General features: G+C 39.0%; 1 protein-coding gene across 22 annotated transcripts in view; it reads left to right on the top strand.

Moving 5' to 3' along the window:
• The window catches only part of RMDN2 (regulator of microtubule dynamics 2), a 102698-nt gene that overhangs the window by 60189 nt on the left and 23310 nt on the right, over positions 1-19199 (top strand). For all 22 annotated transcript variants that reach the window (XM_017340818.4, XM_089327713.1, XM_089327716.1 and 19 more), the window contains 5 exons: positions 2774-2849; positions 3737-3814; positions 5718-5816; positions 12921-12974; positions 13065-13145. In XM_017340818.4, coding sequence (XP_017196307.3) covers positions 2774-2849; positions 3737-3814; positions 5718-5816; positions 12921-12974; positions 13065-13145 — 388 coding nt within the window. The remainder of the gene's footprint in view (positions 1-2773; positions 2850-3736; positions 3815-5717; positions 5817-12920; positions 12975-13064; positions 13146-19199) is intronic.

Genomic DNA, 19199 nt, shown 5'->3' with positions numbered 1-19199 from the left:
ATCAAATGGATCTGTTGGATATCTACAGAACTTTTCATCCTACAGTTGCAGAGGTCACTTTCTTCTCAACAGTGCATGGACCTTTCTCTAGGACTGACCACATGCTAGATCATAAAGCAAGTCTCAGCAAATTCAAAAAAATTGAAATCATACCACAAATCTTCTCAGACCACAATGGAATGAAGCTGGAAATCAGCAACTCAGGAAACTCTAGAACATATGCAAGCGTATGGAGACTGAACAACGTGCTCCTGAATGAACAGTGGATCACTGAAAAAATCGAAAGAGAAATCAAAAAGATGTATAATTTGGGACATGCTCAAGCTGACTTGCCCCAAATGGTAGAGTTAAAAACATACCAGGGGATTCCAATTCAATCCCATCAAGGTGGCATGTACCAATGCCATCTCACTATTCCAAGTGATCAATTTCAGTTCACAATTGATCATAATGAAAGGACTAAGAGTCAAAGGGAGCACATAAACAAGTCTAGTACCTGCTAACACTAACCGATGGAATAAATAAAGGGGAGAGTGATCCACCATGGGAAGTGAGATACTCAGCAGACTCATAGAATGGCAGATGTCCTAAATAGCACTCTGGCCTCAGAATCAGCCCTAAAGGCATTCTGATCTGGCTGAAAAGCCCATGAGAGTATTTCAGGCATGGAAAGCCAAGACACTCTGGCAAAAGATCTCTGCGAGTGAGATCCCAGTGGAAAGAACAGGTCATCAAAGAAGGAGGTACCTTTCTCCGAAGGGAGGAGAGAACCTCCACTTTGACTATGACCTTGTCTAAACAAGATAAGAATTGGAGAACTCAGAGGGCTTCCATAGCCTTGGAAACTCATGACTGGAGCATAGGGAGACTACTGATGCCATAGACAGGAGTGTCAATTGGTAAAGTCAACAACAGGAGTCACTGTGCACTTACTCCTCATGTAGGATCTCTGTCCTTAATGTGCTGTGTATTGAGATTTAATGCTATAACGAGTACTCAAACAATATAATTCACTTTGTGTTTCTATGGGGGTGCAAACTGTTGAAATCTTTACTTAATGTATACTAAACTGATCCTCTGTAAAAAAAAAAAAAAAAGAAAAAGAAAAAAGAAATTATCAACTCCCAACTTGACTCTCACTGGGATTAAACATGACAATAGGTCTGATCTGATTTCATCATCATTTAAAAAAATCATCTATTATTTTTCACTTTATGTTTCTGTGTGGGAACAAACTGTTGAAATCCTTACTTAATGTATACTAAGCTGATCTTCTGTATATTAAGATAATCGAAAATGAATCTTGATGTGAATGGAAGGGGAGAGGGAGTGGGAAAGGGGAGGGTAGTGGGTGGGAGGGACGGTATGTGGGGGAAGCCATTGTAATCCATAAATCGTACTTTGGAAATTTATATTCATTAAATAAAAGTTAAAAAAAAAAACTCAAAAAAAAAAAAAAGTGTTGAGGAACAGATTTTTTTTTTCCATACTATTTGTTGAACTCTTTAATTAGTATAGAGTTAATCCTCTATGTACAAAGTTAATTCAAAATAGATCTTAGTAAAAACTAAGAATGGGAATAGGAGAGGGAGGAGGAAGAAGGGTGGGAGTAGGTTGGGAGGGGAGTACAGTGGCAAGAATCACTATCACTATGTTCCTAAAGTTCCATTTATGAAATGCATGAAGTTTGTATACCTTAGGTAAATGGTTTCTGGAGGAAAAAAGAAATGAAAAGAAAAAAATCTCAGAAAGATAACATGAATTTTCCATGAATTTTTTAAAACCCTTTTGTATTTATTGTTATTTTCAAGGGCATTAAAAGAGGTCATAGAATTTTTGTTTTTATTTTTTTAGGAACAATGAGGTTTTTTTTTTAAAGATTTATTTCTTTACTGATTTATTTGAAAGGCAGAGTTACAGAGATAAGGAGAGACAGAGAGAAGGGCAGAGATATTCTGTCTACTGGTTCACTCCCCAAATGGTCACAATGACCAGGGCTGGGCCAGGCTGAAGGCAGGAACCAAAACCTTCTTCTGGGTCTCCCACTTGATGCAGGGGCCCGAGGATTTGGGCTGTCTTCTGCTGCTTTCCCAGGCCCATTAGCAGGATGCTGGAATAGAAGAGGTAACCCAGCCAGGGCTCATACTGGATCTCAAATAGGATGCCAGGAAAACTGCAGAAGATAGCCCAAAGGCTTGGGTCCCTACCACCCATGCGGGAGACCCTGATGGAATTCAGTCTCCTGGCTTTGGCCTGGCCCAGCCTTGGCCATTGTGACCAACTGAGGAAGTGAACCAGCGGATGGGAGTTTTCTCTGTCTCGCACTCGCACTTGTTTTCTGTCTCTTCCTCTCTGTAACTCTGCCTTTCAAAGAAATAAATCAATGTTTTAAAAGAGAATTGTGGTTTTTTCTAATTTAATAGACTTTTCCTAAGAGCAAGCTTCTTCATGACTTTGAGTTGATGATGGCAGTAATAAAGGCAGTTAATGTTTATTATAACTCCTTTTGAGCCAGGTGCAGTTTTAAGCACATTACATATTTCAGTTCATTTTATCCTCACACTATACACATAAGATAGGCAGTGTTGGTATCCCCATTTGTAGATGAGGAAATTTGCCTCATATTAATGTCAAGTATTTATTAATTTAAGGCTGTTGCATCTCTTCAAGTACTTCTATTTAAAAAATTAGTGAATTTTTTTGTTAAAAAACATTGTTTTGGAGGTATACAATTTTAAATTTACATGACAGATACTGTTTTTATGTTTTTCAGGTATGCAGTTTTGTGTGGCTATGTATCTGAATTTGAGGGTTTACAAAACAAAATCAACTACGGGCATTGCTTCAAGGTATTTTTGATATTAAAAATGTTTTAATGTAGGTCTATATTTCATTAACAGGTATAAATTAATGCTCTAGAAATGTGTTGTCATTGTTGTTTCAATGAAATGGCACTCCATAAATAGTGCTGTGACAAAAGGAATCAAACTATTTGTGTGGTTAAATATTATTATTACACAGCCTCTAAGAAGTCACATAGTGGATGAGTATTATTTTTTTCGAAGTTGGAGGATTAACCTGTTGGTCACAAGCTCACCAACATCACCCATGTGACTGGGTCTAATTAGTCAGCAATCTTTCCACATACTTGGTGGGAGGAGTTAAGATCCAATCTAGGGCTAAATTTTCCGTGATAGATGAACAAAATAATAATCCACATACACATCATTTGTCATCTGCTCTAGTTAAAACGCTCAAAAATAAGCCTGCAGGGTCAGTAATTCCAGGAGGATCGAATAGTTCTTTCTTGTTTTCTGGCTGCCTATACCCATTTTGATAATACCAGGGGAATAGTTCCTCTCCCATCTAGGTCCACTAATTTTTCTTCCACTACACCTTGCTCCATGCCATTTGATGTCTGTAAGCTTTCCTCTGAATCAGTACTAGCTAGGTAAGTCATGGGCAGAAAAACTTTAGGTGTTTTCTAATTTCTATAGCAATTTTTTGGCTTTAAATTATACGTAGCTTTATGAAGTCATGATCACAGGTTTGGTCCCGGTTTTGACAGTCACTTTTGAGCACTGAATTATTGAGATTTAATTGTCTCAGTTGTTATGGATTGAGGGTGCTGCAATAACATTGTAAAATCACGTTGTAGTTACTAGGCTTTGGCATGGTTCCATTCAATAATATCTGAACCTTGGGAGATGACTTTTCCTTTGGATGCTTCTTTCAGGAACATTTGGATATAGCAATCCAACTTCTACCTGAAGAACCCTTTTTGTATTACCTCAAGGGAAGATACTGTTATACTGTAAGTATATGCCTTTATTTATAAATCTTATTTGAATATACTGTGATTCACATCTTTAGTGATGTATTTATTCTTTCATTTTTACCCTATACCTACTATAGGGAAAACTATAAAATCAGCCTATGTTTTCTATGAATTTATATGTTTTATAATTTTATATATTATTTAAAAATTGACTATATATTTTATAATTTCCAACTTTGAATATCTTGTGTTATATGCAGTATTTTATATATTTTTTCTTTCTTCTTTCCTTGTATTTTCCTTTTCTTTTGCAGTAGTCAAGTTTGTGGCTCTGGCTACATACTCATTTAAAAGGCTAAAATTTAAAAGATTGAGGTGTTGGCAAGGATATTGAACAGTTGGAACTCTCATATATTCTGGTGGGAATATATGAACAATAAATTAATATAGGAATAAATAACATAGTGATTCTTAAGTATTTACCAAGAGAAACAAAATGCACACTCACTCAATGGTTAGAACATGAATGGTCATGGTCGTGTTGGCAGCACATCACCCTGGGTGACTTTTTAAAGCATTATGCCAAAGAGGCTCACAGAAGACAACATGATGCATATTTCTATTGATATGAAATTCTAGAAAAGGCAAACCACAGTCGTAGGTCAGTCATTGCCTAGGAGTAGGGAAGGGAATTGACTGCAAAGGGGCACAGAGCACTTAGGGGATGAGAGAATAAACTACAGTGTATTTTGATTGTGGTGGTTACATGTTGCATACATTTATCAAAACTTATTTAACTATGCCTGCAATGTGTGAAATTTCACTTTAATGTAGATTATAACCTGATACACCTGAGGAAATAAACATTGTATCATTTTTTACAAAGTTCAAAACCAATCAGAAATAAATATACCAATAGGTGAAATTATGTAAAAGAGCAAGGAAATAATTTTTTGTAAATAGAAAATAATGCATACAATAGGTTTTCAAAATTTAGATGCAAAATTAGGAAATCCATAAATATTTTTCATAATACACATTTTCATGAGCTTTCTAATGACTCCGTATATCCATGAAGTTCAAAAATGTTTTGTACCAAATTTAGCTTATATTTTAATTCCATTCTCCATGAACATTTTGGAGTACCTTCATTTTGGGGGAAAAATGAAAAAAAATTTAGAAGGAAGCAAAAAGTAAATGATGATACAAAATTTGCTTTTGGTGATTATTGGGTAAACAAAAAATCTCCTGGATTCTAAATATGTATGCTGGGTCCTCACGCTATGCTGCCTCTGCTTTGAGGCTCATGGTGCTGTTTACATTTCTGAGTTGCTGCCTCTGTTTCAGAAGACCTGTGAGCAGTGTGGAGTAGGTAGGAAGAGAGCCCAGGCAGGGTCCTGTACCTCCCACACACCGAGCTGAGAAACGCTCTGCAGTCGTCCCAGAATCACCAGTCAGATGAGCAACCACACCTCAGCATCGTTCCCTATCATGCCCCTCTTTCTGGGATTCAACACAGATCTTCTGATGAATATTTCCTTTTTTAGCTGTCTATTTTCTTCTCTCTCTCCCTCTCTCTCTCTCTCTCTCTCTTTTCCCCAAAGAAACCATTTACTTAATGAATACAAACTCCATAAATACAACTTGAGGAATATAGTGATTCTTCCCATTTGATGAATATCTCATATTGGTTTTGAAACCAGAGTTTCTGGAGCTCATGGTTGGTTAGAATTATGAAAAGTGAAGGCAAAATGTTAGTATTAATACTATATGGATGATGGCTCTCATATGTATTATTTATTATGGGTATGTAGAGATGTCATATTCATATGTATTTACATAATAAGTATACGCATATGTACACACGTCTAACTGGGCAGAGATTATCCATTCAAAAGATGAACAGTTCTCTAAGACTCATGTTGCCATGCATTTACAGATCTCAAAACTCAGCTGGATTGAGAAAAAAATGGCTGCCACTCTGTTTGGAAAAATACCGTCTTCAACTGTACAAGAAGCTTTGCAAAACTTCCTTAAGGTATGTTTTATTTCTCTGCCATATTAGCATCAGGCTGTGGACTGTCTGCAAGAGTCCTTGGTTGTTAAGGAAATCGTTTTCTTTCTGCGTGTTGCTCTCTAACGGAAGCCCTGATTGGAATCCTACTCTTGGTGTGTTCTGTTTTTAAGCTCCTAGTAATGCAAATTATGTTTCAAATCTAAACTTCTTAGAGCAGCTAGTTACACCATACATCTTAGAACACGCTGCTTTTTTTTTTAAACTTTTATTTAATGAATATAAATTTCCAAAGTACAGCTTATGGACTATAATGGCTTCCCCCCCATAACGTCCCTCCCACCTGCAACCCTCCCCTTTCCCTCTCCCTCTCCCCTTCCATTCACATCAAGATTCATTTTCATTTCTCTTTATATACAGAAGATCAGTTTAGCATACATTAAGTAAAGATTTCAACAGTTTGCTCCCACACAGAAACATAAAGTGAAAAATACTGTTTGAGTACTAGTTATAGCATTAAATCTCAATGTACAGCACACTAAGGACAAAGATCCTACAGGAGGAGTAAGTGCACAGTGACTCCTGTTGTTGACTTTACCAATTGACACTCTTGTTTATGGCATCAGTAATCAACCTAGGCTCTTGTCATGAGCTGCCAAGGCTATGGAAGCCCCCTGAGTTCACTGACTCTGATCGTATTTAGACAAGGCCATGGTCAAAGTGGAGGTTCTCTCCTCCCTTCAGAGAAAGGTACCTCCTTCTTTGATGACCTGTTCTTTCCACGGGATCTCACTCGCGGAGATCTTTCATTTAGGTTTTTTTTTTTTTTTTTTTTTTTTTTTTTTTTTTGTCTCAGAGTGTCTTGGCTTTCCATGCCTGAAATACTCTCATGGGCTTTTCAGCCAGATCCGCATGCCTTAAGGGCTGATTCTGAGGCCAGAGTGCTGTTTAGGACATCTGCCATTCTGTGAGTCTGCTGTGTATCTCACTTCCCATGTTGGATCATTCTCTCCCTTTTTTATTCTATCAGCTAGTATTTGCAGACACTATTCTTGTTTATGTGATCCCTTTAGTTCTTAGTCCTATCATTATGATCAATTGTGAACAGAAATTGATCACTGGGACTAGTGAGATGGCATTGGTACATGCCACCTTGATGGGACTGAATTGGAATCCCCTGGTATGTTTCTAACTCTACCATTTGAGGTAAGTCAGCTTGAGCATGTCAGGAATAACTCAGCAGCCTACGCGGAGGTTTAGGTAGAGCATCCCTGACCCTTACCACCAAGCTCAGCAGCAGCTCTCCCAGGCAAACGACCAGGTGCAGAAACAGGCCCCGCCCAACAGTGCTGGTCCTGGTTTTGCTTATTAGCCTAACACAGAACTCATTTAATCTCAAACAACTAAAAGATGTCAAAAGGAAGAGTTATTTTAAAACCCACTTCCTCAACTGCAGACACTTCTGTGCAAGATTCCTGGGGCAGCAGACCAAGTCATTATTTTTGCTCTTGTCTTTAAATGTATTGTGCTGTGCTGATAAAAAGCTGAACACGTGTAAATATGTAATATACCTACCTGTCTAATCAGCTTCCTGTTGGACTGACCCCTTTGCCTGTCCCTGGAACCAATTTGAAAACCTTGTAGTTACTGAATGTCTTTCTTTTCCCACCTACCTATTTCAAGTTTATAAAAATAAAGACAAATTTAGCCCTGAATGATATATTCTGACATTTTGTGCATGTTAAGATTTGTATTGTGTCTTCAGAATTATTTTTGCAACCTGAGAGGGAATTTAAAGTCGTATAGTCTGGGGCTGGGCATTAGGTGCAGCTGTTAAGACACCACTTGGTGCACCTGCATCTGGTATTGGAGTGCCTGGGTTTGAATCCTGGCTTGGCTTCTAATTCCAGATTCCTGCTAAAGCACACCTTGGGAGGCAGCAGGTGAGGGGTCCTCCCACCACATAGGAGGACCTGGATTGAATTCTGGGCTCCTGCCTTTCACCTGCCCTTGCCCAGCTGCCTGGACATTTGGGGAGGAAACCAGGGGATAAAAGATTCTCTCTCTCTTTCTCTGCTTTTCAAGTAAATAAAAATTAACTAAGTAAAATTTTTTTAACAAATGATCATATTGGTTAAGATGGCAATTAGGTTCCCTCCCGCTTTTTATCTTTGACCAGTGGCCCGTGGCTGCCTAGGTGCTGTGAGATAGTAAGTGTTCTGATGTGAAGCAAGCCCCGTGGAGAGGAGCACAGGGTCACCCGGGTCTTATTTTTCACTTAATGTTACCTTTGTTGTTTTGTAAACGGGAAATGAAGACCTCAGGAACCAAATTTATAGTTTTACCCAGTGCCAGTCAAAAATGCAATTTAAAATGTGAATAGAGTCTAAGACTGCATTATACCCACTCCCTCAGCTTTCTTCTGCCACTGAGGATTAGTTCTCCCATTTGAAATTTTGTAAGAATATGCATCATCATATATTTAAATGATTTATATAAAAAAGTGCCGCCAAGTTAATCAACAAATGTTATTTGAACTTAAAACTCATTTTCTCATCATATCAAAGTTATAACTGGACATCAAGTTTTTGGATATTTGGATATTCAGGAATACAGTGCTAATATTCCTGAAATAATATACAGTCAGCATTCAAAGTCAAAGTAAGGAATGCAAATGTTAGAAACAGACTACTTGTTTAGATTTCAGTTCTACCATTTACCAAATGCTGGGCAAGTTTCTTAACTTCTGTCTCTCAATTTAATCCATAGCACAGAGAGAATAGCACCTACCTCATAGTAGTGTTCTGAGGATTAAATACAAACGTACTTCATTTTGTGGGCAAATGGAATTTAAAAAAAAGTTTATTGTGCCCAGACCGTAAGAGTCCTGCCCGCAACCCACTCTAGAGAAGTTGACAGGGCCAGGAATGGTTGTCAATGTTGGCTGTAAATTAGAATCATCTGGGGAGCTGGCCGGCTCAGGTCATGATCCAGACTAATTGTTTCAGAATCACTGAGTACCTTGAGGTACAGTGTACATACAATAAATTGTACTCATTTAAATGTACAGTTTAGTGAAATTTAAAGTTTATATACTCAAGTAACCACCACCATTTCAAGATCTAGAGCATTTTGATCACCCCGGGGAGTTATCTTCACCCCTTTGCTGTCAGTTTCCCCACTCCCAGTCTCAAGTACCCACTTATCTGCTCTTTTCTCACTATAGATTACTTTTGCCTATTTTAAACTTTAATATAAATGGAATCATACAACTTGTATGTATCGTTGTATATATCTGGCTTCCTTCACTCAGCATTTTTTTGAGATTGATTCATTTTACTGACTGTATCAATAGTTCCTTTTCATTGCTGAGTAATATCCCACTATATGGATAAATCATCCTTTTAGATTAGTAACCTACTGATGAGTATTTGAGTTGTTTCCAATTTAGTGATGTTATGGATAAAGTATCTGCAAACATTCATATGCAAGCTCTTGTGTGAGCATATCTTTACTTCTTTGGGATATGTACCTAAGGGTAGAATTGCTGGGTTATTTGGTGTGTGGCTTTAAAACATGATCAGTATTTTTAAAGCTCTCAGAGTGGTGGCACTGGCAGCCCGTAGCATGGTTAGGAACTGCTGGACCCGAGAATGGTTGCACATGCAGCAGAAGGCCAAGAGTCGCAATGCTGGGTGATGGGCTGCCCTGATCTCACACATCATTTGCAATCGAGGGATCTCTGGTCCCTACAGTGGTTCTGCCAGCTGCAAAGCTATCATGTACATCCTGATATGGTAGGACACTGCTCCTTGAGGTTATGAGATACTTTAAAGAAGAGCTAACTTATTTAACATTTATCAGCACATGCCTAGTGCCAAACACAATATCAACTGCAAAAAATACAGAAATGACCTATCCAGCTCCTACCTTCAAGGACCGAGAATGGCCAAGACCAAGTAAACATGTATTATATCCTTTGCTAGGTGTTATGAAACAATGCTCTGGGTTTCTTTTTGAGATTTATTTTTTATTTATGTGAAAGGCAGAGTTGGAAAGAGAGAGATCTACCATCTGCTGGTTCACTCCCCAGATAACCTCAATGGCCCTGGGCTTGGCCAAGCCAAACCAGGAGCCTAGAACTCCATCTAGGTCTCCAATGTGGGTGCCAGCGGCCCAAGCACTTGGGCCATCTTCTGCTGCTTTCCCAGGCACATCAGTAGGGAGCTGGATTGGCACTTGGACCAGTGCTCATATGGGATGCCAGCATCACAGGCATTGTCTTAACCACTGTGCCATGTGACTAGCCCCAGGACAGCTTGTTCTAAGAGCGTCTCTAGAAACTGTGTCTTAATAAGAACACCATACTGAATAATACTGCCCTATGGTAATTCATAAAAGACCCAAAGCTGTTCTACTCTAGGATTTCAATATTGTTAATAGCCTCACTGGCATTCCTTTGAGCTTCATTTATTTTTAAGTTACAAAAAAAAAAGGACATTTAAAAAGTTTTTCATTATTCATTTTAGCAACAGAGAAAGTGAGTTAGACAGTGAGAGAAAGAGAATATGTGAGTGTTCCACTCTACTGGTTCATACTCCAAATGCCCTTAATGGCCAGGATTGGGCTAGGGCAAAGCCAGGAGACTGGAACTCAATCCAGATCTTCCACATGGGTTTCAGCAGCCCAATTTCTTGAGCCAGGGTCTTCCAGGGCCTCTGTCTTCCAGGGTCTGTATTAGCAAAAGGCTGGAGTCAGGAACTAGAGGCAGGCATCAAACTCTGGTACTCCTGTGAGTCATGAGGGTTCTAACCAACAGCTTAACTGCTTGGCCAATTGCCTACCCCAAAAAGGGGTTTTCTGATTTAAAATCATTTGATTAATTTAATATAGATATTAAAGCATATATGCAGAATTAAAATGCCAACATTGAAGAAATAAGCTGTTTATTTGCATGCAAGGGGACAAGTTATACAGAAGGGATTTGGACTGACCTAGGGAATACTAGACATATAAGACACAACTGAACAAAGCTCAGTCTAAGTCCCTCTTATTAGAATGGCTCAAGAAATCTACTTACTAAACTAGGAGCATAGAAATGGGAAGAAATTAAATAAGAGAGAACACCAGGAAATCCATAACCCATCAACTCCATGGATGACTGTATAGGACATTCAAAACTCTGGCTAGGATCAAATTGACACCTTTCTTTAATCTATTAGTAGCTTTGCTGTCTCTCTAGCAGTTTCCACACTAAGTCCGGACTCTGTTGACCTACTGTGTCTTAAAGAGTAGCACTCAGTTTGGCTCCTCAACTCAGGAGACTTTATCTTCCTTCTCCCAAAACCCTTCCTTTTTTGATTCTGTGGAGAACAGAGTGTCTTTTACAGGGTATGTACTCCCTAGGGTGTTGGAGCAGTCCTCAGCACCTTCCCTTGGATCTGCTTCTTTAGTACCTAGCTTTTAAGAAAATGTGTGTGAGTGTGTGTGTGTGTGTGTGTGTGTGTGTATGCTTTGACTCAGCAGTTCAACTTCTAGGAGTCTCTCCTTATGTACATAACTGCACCTGTACACAATCATGTTTATTGGTCAATATTAGTAATAGTAAAAATTAATAATAAATGTAAATGTCCAATGAGGAAGGATTAATTTTGGTATATTCATAATATGAAACAGAGCTCTTGGGAACAGTGAAGTAGATCTGTGTATGCTAACATGGAAATGTGTCTACCTTGTGAAGGAAAAGAAGGTTTTTGAATCATGTGGAAAATGGTCCCTTTTTTTTTTTTTTTTTTTTTTTTTGACAGGCAGAGTGGACAGTGAGAGAGAGAGACAGAGAGAAAGGTCTTCCTTTTTGCCCTTGGTTCACCCTCCAATGGCCGCCACGGCTGGCGCACCGTGCTGATCTGATGGCAGGAGCCAGGTGCTTTTCCTGGTCTCCCATGGGGTGCAGGGCCCAAGCACTTGGGCCATCCTCCACTGCACTCCCTGGCCACAGCAGAGAGCTGGCCTGGAAGAGGGGCAACCGGTACAGAATCTGACGCCCCGACCGGGACTAGAACCCGGTATGCTGGCGCCGCAAGGCGGAGGATTAGCCTAGTGAGCCGCGGCACCAGCCAAGTTTTTGTTTTTCAATGATCTAGTTTTTGCTTGCCTTTTACCAAGGTCTGGTAGGACTTATGTCAAACTGTTGGTAGTGGTTACCCCTGAGACATGAGATCAAAGTTGAGCATAAAATGAGAAAGGAGAAATTTTTACTTACTATTTTGGAAATGTCTAGTTTATTTATATTTTATAAAAATAAGTGTATTTTTGTAACTTTTTAAAAGTATCCCTCTTCTCCTGGGTTCTGCAACCCTCTGAGGTGGGGACTGAGGTCAAGCCTTGGCCTTCACCACCGCAGAAGCTGGCTCTGAAGCAAAGGCTGACTTAGGTTCTAGGAGGAGTCCCTTCACAGCAATACCGTAAGCCGGAAAGAATGCTTATTTCCCAGAAACAAAGAAAAGGAACTGGCACTTCTGTGACCAGTAGATGAAGGATGAAGTACCTTCAGCATACTCATGAAATCCAGCACTTAGATGGATTATTTTAAGGACCTGTCTTTGCTTCAAGAGCACTTGGCTTGAGGCACTTCAGACGCTTATTCATATATGCAGTGTGTTCAGCTCATAAGAAATCGGATAGTAACCTTGTGGAAGATGCTTGCTGTTGAGTTCAAGTCTTGCTCTACTCTCATTTCCTAAACAGACTACGAAGTGTATAGGATTTGTCCCCAGGGAGTTTATCACCAGTTGCTTTTGTTCTTGAAATGGAAGAAGAAAAAAGAGAAAGAGAAGGAGGAGTGCAGAAATTGATTATATAAAGAAATCTTAAAACCTTGAAGTATCTCATTGTTTTAGAAGCTTTATGACCATACTAATTTAATGATAATGGCTAAATTGAAATGTTATATTTCCATCAAAAAATACTTAAGCTGATAAAATGATTCAAATGTGAACCAACTAAGCTACATTCTCAGGGTGATTTGGTTGGTAATACTTACTTTTTTGAAATATATCCTCTTTACTTGTGATTAATGTTGCTTTAATTTTGCCCTGTTATATTCTTGTCTGTTTTCTCATAAATCAGGCTGAAGAACTACACCCTGGTTTCTCTACATCCAATTACATGCACTTGGCAAAGGTAATAAAGACCATTGTTTTAAGATCACTTTGAATCCAACACATTAAAATGTGATTACATTTAACATCGAATTTTTTTTTTAATTTCTAGTGTTATATTGATCTTGACCAAAACCAGGATGCTTTGAAGTTCTGTGATTTGGCACTACTGCTTCCTAGTGTTACAAAAGAGGTAGGTCCTAGCGTAACGAGTGCTTTCATCAGCACCCTTCAGGCCTCCAACACAAACAGTTGGGAGTCTTCTTTCTCTAATAAATTTTTTTACTCTTTTTTAAAAATTTTTCCAGCTTTATTGAAGCATAATTGGTTATAAGCAATATGTAAATTATATGTAACATGATATTTTTGATAGATGTATATATTATGAAATGTCTTAGAAAACTGCAAGTGAACAATCCAGTATTATTAGCTACAGTCACCATGACGTACGTTCGATCTCCAGAACTTCCTCATCTTACAGCTTTGACTACATCTCCCCGTTTCCTCCACCCCCAGGCTTTGGGGACCACACTCTACTCTTGCTTCTTTTTGAAGTTTTTTTATTTTTTTACTTTTTAAAAAATTTCATTTGTTATACAAATTTCATGTATTTCTATATACAACTTCAGAAACATAGTGATACTTTTCTCCCTACCCACCTGCCTACCCACGCTCTCACCCTTCTGCCTCCTTCCTCTCCTATGCTCATTTTTAAATTTTTACAAAGATTATTTTCTATTACCTTTATACTCATAAAATTGCCCTACACTAAGTAAAGAGTTAAGCAAATAGGATGAAAAGAAAAACACTGTTCCTCAACAGAAGACACAAGGGCTGTAAAAAAATCACTGAATATCAAAATGTCCATTTCACTCCTATAAATTACATTTTAGGTACTCTGTTACCACAGATCAGGGAGAACATATGGTATTTATCTTTTTGGGACTGGCTTATTTCACTAAGTATAATGTTTCTAGTTGGATTCATTTTGTTGCAAAAGACAGGATTTCTTTTCTTTTAACCACTGTGTAGTATTCCATAGTGTATCTATCCTATAATTTCTTTATCATCAGTTGATGGACATATAAGTTCATTCCATATCTTACCTATTATGAATTAAGCTTCAATAAACATGGGGGTACAGATAACTCTTTCATATGCTGATTTAATTTCCTTTGAGTAGATTCCCAGGATGAGATGGCCAGGTAACATGATAAGTCTGTATTCAGATTTCTGAGGTATCTCTACACTGTCTTACACAGTGGCTGTACCAGTTTACATTCCCACCAACAGTGGATTAGAGTACCTTTTCCCCATATCTTCATCAGCATTTTTTGTTCTGTATGACAGCCACTAACAGGGGTGAAGTGAAACCTCACTGTGGTTTTGATTTGCGTTTCCCTATAGGATAGTGATCTTGTACATTTTTTCAAATGTCTGTTGGCCATTTGAATTCCCTCTTTTGAAAAATGCCTGTTCAAGTCCTTTGCCCATTACTTAACTGGATTGTTTCCTTTGTTTTTGAATTTCTTGAGCTCTTTGTAGATTCTGTAAATTAATCCTTTATCATTGCATAGTTTACAAATTATTTCTCCCATTCTATCCATTGCTTCTTCACTTTGCTGAGTGTTTCTTTTGCAGTGCAGAAACTTCTCAGCTTCATATAGTCCCATTTGTCAATTTTCCTTTAATTGCCTGTGCTTTCAGGTTTTTTTCCAAGAACTCTTGGCCTATGCCATTTCTTCCAGAGTTTCCACCAATATTCTTTAATAATTTGTTAATATCAGGTCATAGATTTAGGTCTTTGATCCATTTTTAGTGGACTTTTGTGAAGGTGTAAGGTGGAGTCTTGTTTCATACTTCTGCACATGGAGATCTAGTTTTCCCAGCATAATTTATTGAAGAGACGGTCCTTGTTTGAGGGATTGATTTTAGCTCCTTTTCAAAGGTAAGTTGATTTCAGATGCATGGATTGATTTCTGGAGTTTATATTCTGTTCCATTGATCTATCCATCTGTTTTTGTGCCAGTACCAGTCTGTTTTGATTATAACTGTCCTATAATATTCTTCAGATCTGGTATTGTGATACCTCTAGCTTTGTTTTTGTTCTATAAAATGGCATTAGCTATTCAGGGTCTCTTTTGTTTCCATATGAATTTTAGCATCTTTTTTTTTAGATCCAAGAATGTCCTTGGTGTTTTGATTGGTATTGCATTGAATCTGTAAATTGCTTATGGTAATATGGACATTCGGATGATATTAATTCTTCCAATCAATGAACCTGGAAGATTTTTCCATTTTTTGTGTCTTCTTCTACTTATTTCTTTAATGTTTTGTAATTTGCATCATAGAGATCTTTGACATCTTTGGTTAAATTTATTTCAAGGTGTTCAGCTTTTTGTAGCTATTGTGAATGGGATTGACTTAGAAGAGCAGAAGAGCTTTCTCAGCCATGGCATTATCTGTGTATTCAAAAGCTATGGATTTTTGTGTGTTAATTTTATATCTTGCCACTTTGCAAAATTCTGTATGAATTCCAATAGTCTCTTAGTATAGGTTTTTTTTTTTTTTTTTGGTTCTCCTGTATATAGAATCATGTCATCAGGGGCCAGCACCGTGGCTCACTTGGTTAATCCTCCACCTGCAGCACCAGCATCCCATATGGGTGCCAGGTTCTAGTCCCGGTTGCTCCTCTTCCAGTCCAGCTCTTTGCTGTGGCCTGGGAGTGCAGTGGAGGATGGCCTAAGTGCTTGGGCCCCTGCACCCACATGGGAGACCAGGAAAAAGCACCTGGCTCCTGACTTTGGATCAGTGCAGCACGGGCCATAGCGGCCAATTGGGGGGTGAGCCAGTGGAAGGAAGACCTCTCTCTCTCTCTCTCTCTCTCTCTCTCTCTCTCTCACTGTCTATAACACTACCTGTCAAATAAATTAAAAAAAAAGAATCATGTCATCAGCAAATAGGGATAATTTGACTTCTTCCTTCCCAATTTGTATCCCTTTAATTTTTTTTTTCTTGCCCAATGGCTGTGGCTAAAACTTCCAGGACTATATTGAATAGCAATGTTGAGAATGGATGTCCATGTCAGACTTCAGAATTCAGTGGGAATCTTTCCAACATTTCCTCATTCAGTAAGATGCTGGCCATGAGTTTGTCATAGATTGCTTGGATTGTATTGAGGAATGTTCCTTCTATACCCAGTTTGTTTGAAGTTTTCATTATGAAAAGATGTTGTATTTTATCAAATGCTTTCTCTGCATCTATTGAGATAATCATATCGTTTTTGTTCTTCAATTTATTGTGATGTATCACATTGATTTGTGAATGTTGAACCATCCCTGCATACCAGCGATAAATCCCATTTGGTTTGGGTAAATGATCTTTCTGATGTGTTGTTGGATTTGATTAGCTAATATTTTGATGATGATTTTTGCATCTATGAGCATCAGGGAAATTGGTCCATAGTTCTCTGTTGTATCTTATTAAGATTTGGGAATTAAGGTGATGCTGGCTTCATAGATGGAGTTTGGGTGATTCCCACCCTTTAAATTGTTTTTGAATAGCTTGAGAAGAATTGGAATTAGGTCTTTAAATATCTGGTAGAATTCAGCAGTGAAGCCATCTGGTACTGGGCTTTTTTTGTTTGGAGGGTCTTTATTACTGATTCAATCTCTGTGCTGGTTATTGGTCTGTTTAGGCTTTCTAAGTCTTCATGACCCAATTTAGGTAGGTTTTATGTGTCCAGGAATCTATCCATTTCTTCTAGGTTTCCTGATTTGTTGACATACAGCTCTTTGTAGTAATTCCTGATGATTCTTTTATCTCTTTGGTATCTGTTGTTAGATTTCCTTTTTTTATCTCTAATTTTATTGATTTGTGTTTTCTCCCTGTTTTGTTTTTGGTTACTTGGGCCACTGATTTGTCAGTTTTGTTAATTTTTGCAAAAAAAAAAAAAAAACTCTTCATTTTGCTGATCATTTGTATTTTTTTTAGTTTTTGTTTCAATTTTATTTATTTATTCTCTAATTTTAATTATTTCTTTTCCCCACTAGTTCCAGTTTGGTTTGCTGTTGTTTTTCTAGGTCCATGAGATGCATTGAAAGCTCATTTATTTGGTGCCTTTCCAATTTCTAGATACAGTCACCAATTGCTATAAACTTTGTTCTTAACACTGCTTTTGCTGTATCCTATAAATTTTGATATGTTGTATTGTCACCTTCCTTCATTTCCAGAAAATTTTTGATTTCTATTTTGATTTCTTCAGTGACCCACTGTTCATTCAGGAGCATGTTGTTCAGTTTCTCTGTGTTTGCATATGTTCTAGAGATTCTTGAGTTGTTGATTTCCAGCTATATTCCATTATGGTCAGAGAAGATGCATGGTATGATTTCAATTTGTTCTTTAATTTGCTGAGAGTTGCCTATGGCCTAGCATGTGGTCTAGCCTAGAGAAAGGTCCATGCATTGGTGAGAAGAATGTGTACTCTGAAACTGTAAAAGGAAAACTTCTGTAGATATCCTTTAGGTCCATTTGGTCTGTAGTGTCAGTTAACTTTGTGGTTTTCTTGCTGGTTTTCTGTGGTTGATCTGTCCATTGCTCTTCCTCTCTTCCAAGGTGATCAGTGCCCAGGTGTTAGCCCTCAGTGGGTGCAGTACTCATCCTCACTCCCCATGAACTGCACAAAGGATCTGCACAGTCCTCAATGTGAGCTCACATCTCGCTACAGTAACCCACCCCAGGCATTCAGGGAGCCCTGAGAGTGTGGAGCTGCACAGCTGCCCAGAGATCCAGCTCTCCGGGCCTGTCATGCAGTTACAGAGTCTCCACATCTCAGCACACAAGGCTCCTTCAGTCATGGGTTGCAAAGGATCCACTCCACCCCACTAGCCTGTCCTGTCCACAGAGAGGCTGAGGTGTCCCCGGAGCCAGCTCGGTGTGCGTGCTCCACCGAGGCAGTTTGATCCCCAGAGCCTGTGATACATTGTCAGGGTGAGGGCACCTTACAGTCACATGTGGCTGCCCAACCCCCTGTTAATTCTCCCATCCAGACTCAGAATCAGTGGGGAATGTGGATTTTGCCCTCTGGTAAAGTCCCTGGATCACACACACGCACAATAACCCCCACCAGTTGCAAGGCATGTACCAAGGTCTCTGCAACCAGTATTGACATCAGAATGGGAATGACTCCTTCTCCCTTCCCCACCCCCTCCCCCATTGCCAGATGCACACATCCACTGGCAAGATGATGGCTTGTCCCTGCCAGTTGCTGGGGCGCACACAAGAACTGATGCAGTTGCTACCTACTTATGTCCAAAATGGCATCTGCCCTCTTTCAACCAGTTGCTTTGTGCCATTGGGGCGGGGGGGGGGGGGAGACATGCCCCTTTTTAAGTTGGGTTACAGGCACCATGTTCCCCTCAGGGCTCCAGACTAGACTCAAAGACAATGTAGTACACTTGGCTCTCCCTCTGGCTATATCACCAGTGGCATGGGCCAATGACCTCACCTTGCTCTCCAAAGCTGGTGCTCTCTCTGGCTCTGGGTTGCTGGGGTCGTGAGTTGTGTCCATTCCAATTGCTGTGCACCTGCACCTTCCACACAGATCCACAGCATCTCTCCTCCTTCCATAGAATCTCCACTGCAGTTTTCCCTCCAGCTCTCCCCTGAGGATTCACTTTCTCTAATTATCTATCTATCTATCTATCTATCTATTTATTTTACTATTTTCCTCTAGACTAGAGCAGTCTGCCCTTTCTGTATTCTGCCATCTTGGAATCTCTACTCTCTGATTCTATGATGCAGCTTTCTTTTATACTAAACTATTTTGACTTAGATTTCTGCATGCACTGTGAAGTTTAAAATTTTGCTATATCTGTGTAAGATGACCTGTCACCAGAAGACCCCTTGAATCTTCACAGGACACACAAATATCCTGATGCTTGTTAGGTGTAATACAGCAGAGAATGGGACAAGCCCCATTGAGAAAGAGGAGGGGAGCATCATCCTGGGGAGGCAGTGATTAAACAATGCAGGAAGCAAATGAGCTAGAATGGTAGTCAAGTGTACAGCAATGTGAATGTCCAAGGGCTTGCTCACCCAGCCCATAGCAGGGTGTTATTTGCCAAGGTCATGATTAAAAAGTGAAAGATTAAAAATATCTTAACATTTTCTTGGTTTTGAGACACCTGCTATTAAAAAAAAATAAAAGGAACTGTTTGATTGCCTCTTGTCCTTTTATTCAGCAGTG

This window comes from Oryctolagus cuniculus, chromosome 2 (assembly GCF_051225735.1).
Source record: "Oryctolagus cuniculus isolate XC-2025 breed Fujian yellow rabbit chromosome 2, ASM5122573v1, whole genome shotgun sequence".
NCBI classification, from domain to species: domain Eukaryota; kingdom Metazoa; phylum Chordata; class Mammalia; order Lagomorpha; family Leporidae; genus Oryctolagus; species Oryctolagus cuniculus.
This window is presented reverse-complemented; position numbering and strand designations above follow the sequence as displayed.